The 4,103-nt window shown below is 38.0% G+C and overlaps 1 protein-coding gene across 1 annotated transcript in view; it reads left to right on the top strand.

Moving 5' to 3' along the window:
• LOC8071809 (serine carboxypeptidase-like 18) overlaps positions 1-4,103 on the top strand; it is a 35,865-nt gene that overhangs the window by 26,433 nt on the left and 5,329 nt on the right. The window contains exons 6-10 of the mRNA XM_021461999.1: positions 1,406-1,443; positions 2,499-2,600; positions 2,821-2,901; positions 3,542-3,682; positions 3,786-3,857. Of these exons, the coding sequence (XP_021317674.1) occupies positions 1,406-1,443; positions 2,499-2,600; positions 2,821-2,901; positions 3,542-3,682; positions 3,786-3,857 (434 nt within the window). The remainder of the gene's footprint in view (positions 1-1,405; positions 1,444-2,498; positions 2,601-2,820; positions 2,902-3,541; positions 3,683-3,785; positions 3,858-4,103) is intronic.

The following is a 4,103-nucleotide window of genomic DNA, read 5'->3' as shown; positions in this document are numbered from 1 at the left end:
GTCGGACGTCCGGGCTGCCTTCATCAACAAAGTTGCTTGGCGCGCTGGTGGCCTTCTCCCTGCACCGGCCTTCAACATGCGTCGAGGCAAGACCCTATCTTCAGGTGTCACCCCAAGGCATAGTCGTCGCCTTGCTGGTGCGAAGACTGAATTCAGACTCAATGACTTGGAAAGGCGAATGAAGAAGAAGGCAATGAGGACTCTTGAACTCATTAAGGAGCATGAAGGTATTGATCAGCAGGCCCTGGATGAGTACACGAAGCTATTTACGCAGCCCCTTCCTAACTCTCATGTGCAAGCTCTGGCTGCTCTTTTCAACTGGTCCCTCCCTAAAAATCTGGGTGAGGATGAAAGTGGTGTGCTCCATGATTGAATAATGTTTGTCAAATAAAAACGAAAGTGCTATAGTGTCAAAATCTAAAAACGTTTTGGATCTAAAAAAGGCCAAACTTTTAAGATTGTAGGCTTACACCCAATAGTGATAAGTAATCACTGCCAGCTCCAGCACAATTGGCAGTGATGTTCTGGCATTGATTGAATGTTCAGGCGTAGTGAGAGCTCCAATTGTGTTGGGGAACTAATCACATCTGGATTCCAGAACTTGTTTAGGCATAGATGGACCAGTAAATAGATCAATCTAGTGATTGAGAACTTGATTTGGGCAAGGGCGAGAGGTACCAAGGTGTCAAGAACTTGATTCAGCCTCCATCGTCATCATTCGTCAAGGGAAAACAGAACAAAGGACGTAGGTTTCTTCACAATCGTGCCTAAGCACATTTTTTTAAGTGGAAAGGAGAATTACATCCCATGAGCTTAGTAAGCCAAGGCTTTTCAAGAATAACACGATCCCTACAAGACAAAGACAAGTCTCTTAGGGATCAAGCAAGGTTCAACATGCACGACGGTGCTCATGTAACCAAGCCAAGTTGGCTTTCCAGATGGGTGAGGAAATACTTATTCAGGAGGGCGAGTTTGCCAAGCAAGATGAGGATTTTTATTGCTACTAAACACTCAGCCTTGACGACCGAGGTGAGGTGAGGGTCTTGACGAGGCACCAACCAGACCCCTTCAATAGCTATTACTCTTGATGTCCACAATGGACGATTATTATGACATTTTCCCCATGACTATGGTCAAGTATTGTCAACTGAGCCTGAGCAAAAGATAAACTAATGGTGAAACAAATTTGTATGACTTAATTATACACAATATTAGGTATGTTATAAAAATTATAAAAATAAATGGAGTACAAATGTACAATATATTTTGTTCCTTAGTACTTTTGATTCTATTCGTATGGTAAGCAGTTCATGTTTGTTGACTTGGATTGTTTAATTATCACAACCAATTCAAGTTAACATTGTATTTACAATAATTATTAATTGTTACATACGTTCATTTTCAGGAAAAGCATCAGGCGAAAGTCTACCATTTAATCTCAAGGTATCCGTAAGTCTCTATATTAATTCAAGGATATGACTAGTGTGCCACACTAACTAGGACATGATTCTCCAATAAGGGAGACACACGAGGGAGCACATAATTTATATATGCACAGAAGAACTATGACAAATAATTCGACGGGAAGCACACTATCTTGATTATTGATGCATGATGCTTATAATTTTTTATCTTATTGGGTTCTCAAAAAAAGGAAATATGTACCTTCACCTACATTGCTGCCTCCTTCGCTAAAGAATGTCCAAGGGCCTCTCTAAACATTAATATGTACATTTCTATTTGAAGAGTAATCCCACTAATCTCTTTATATCTCTCTCGTGTCTCTAACAAACACTCTAATTTCATTCTCTATACTCAAATGGCTTATCATAATGTTCCTTAAGTGATAAATTCATGATAGAACTATCATATATTAAATTTACAAAGTAATCTAGCCCCTCCAATAATGGAGAACGAGAAGGGTGATTATGAAGAGTGAAAATGTGAAGAGTGCTTTAGAAGGTCGATTAGAACCTGATTTTTTTTTAATTTTTAAAATTTTATGATAAAGAACTAGTCATAGGGTGATAATTCAACTTTTTTTTTCATACCCTACACAGCCACTGGCGTACATCTTTTCCCCCTGCCCAATGCAACCATTCTTGGCTTATTATTATGCTTTTTAAATCCAGGACTGGCAACCATCTAGGCAATTACACATTGCCAATATATATAGTAAATTTTCATGTAAACTAGACTTCAGGGAAATAGTCTTGATGTAGGTTAGGAAATCAAGCAATGGAACAACCAGATCTTGAACTGGGCTGTAAAATGTCTCGTTCGGAGCATTGGATCATGCAAATCGACTGACTAGCTCTATATATGCTGCCAGTTGTAGGCTTGACAAGTGCTGTGGAATGGGATCCTTATATTTATATGCTTATTATTTGTGCTCACTCTCCATCTCCGCCCATCCCTAAACCTCACCTCAGTATGCGCATATGGGTAGTTATTTTTTTGTTTATTTATCTTTTCATGGCTGAATGAAAATGCTTCAGGGTTACATTGCTGGCAACCCAATGACCGACAAGAAGTTCGACACAGATGGAAAAATCAAATTTTTTCATGGAATGGGACTTATATCAGATGAGCTTTATGAGGTGATGAAAATCATAACACAGTTTTTGTATAGTTTCATATATTTTTCACAGGCAGTTATTCTGGCCACTCTACAAGAAGCATCCTGCATCCTGGCCCCGAATAAAAGAAAAAAAAAATCCTTTCTCCTATTCAAGTCAGAAGGATAAGCGACCTGATGTATTCTTACATGAAGGTTGCATGTTTTTCAAGGTTACAAATATATATATTTTTTGCTTGCAGCTTGCCAAAGTGAACTGTAGAGGAAGCTATGATCCGCCCGCCAATCATCAATGTGCAAAATATATTGAATCTATAAACTATGTAAGTCGACTTTCCATGGTTGAATTGCTCAATGGCATGCATGTACATACCAAGTGTATCCATCTATGGTGGAGGCTCGATAAATCAATAGATAATTTTATTTTAATTACATAAAAAATGAAATAATGTTAATTAGCTTTTCAAAATGAACAAAAAAGCACACATGTATTAATTTCCTCAAGGTAAAAAGTAAAACCTACTGCTCTGAAGGGTCGTATCAGTACATTTGACATGAATTATATTTCCATTTATTTGACTGCGATCTTATAGTACACCCTCATAAAACTAAGACCCCGTTTGGTTCCCCTTGCTTAATTTTAGCCAACTAAATTTTAGTCACTTTAGTAGCTAAAGTTCCAAACACATTGACTAAAAGGAGCTAGAATAGTTTAGTTTATTAGTCATTCAAGAATAGCTAAAATAATTTTAGCTAGCTAAAATTTAGCAAGTGGAACCAAACGGGGCCTAAGTGTTCCCTTGAATTATTATGATATAATTTCCCTGGCAAAGTGGTTTGCTTCAGATAGCATGTGGAATATATTGTCACCTATCTGACTTTATATATATCATCTTCAATTTGGCGCCGCATGCATGTATACGGCAAATCTCACTAAAGCTCTAATTGATAATGAAAAAGCAGTGCACAAAGGACATCAATGTGTTTCACATCCTCGAGCCGTCATGCAAAACGCTTTGGAGAAATGTGACAGAAAAGGCTGAAATGCACAGGCTCATGCTGGAATCCGATGGCGTTGGCGTACCTCTGCACTTCAAATGCAGAGTAATTCAGCAAAAACAAAAAGAAAACATATGCACAGTAGCATTCATTCCTATTGACGTCTATGCTTTTATCTCACGTCCTACCGACCTTTGTTTCCTTGCAGCACGACTCCTATCAGCTGTTATATATATGGACAAATGATGAAACTGTAAGGAAGAATCTGGGCATTCGACAGGTATGTACCTAGGCTTTTAGCTACCCATTGGTCGATGCTGTAGCTCATCTCATATCAAAGATACATATATAATTAAGTCCCCCTATTTGAATCATGGGTTAGGCTACGGAGTAAGAGAATCGAATAGTTTTACTTCTACCACCACTTGATGTTCCAGACCAAAGCCATCTATTATTTTTGTGGTATAGATAAAAATTCTTTGTCCCCCTTTTCATAATATATAACCTTATACATTTGGGTGTATTT

Source organism: Sorghum bicolor, chromosome 5, assembly GCF_000003195.3.
Source record: "Sorghum bicolor cultivar BTx623 chromosome 5, Sorghum_bicolor_NCBIv3, whole genome shotgun sequence".
Taxonomy (NCBI): Eukaryota; Viridiplantae; Streptophyta; class Magnoliopsida; order Poales; family Poaceae; genus Sorghum; species Sorghum bicolor.
The sequence above is the reverse complement of the archived record's forward strand: the minus strand, read 5'-3'. Positions and strand labels throughout refer to the sequence as shown.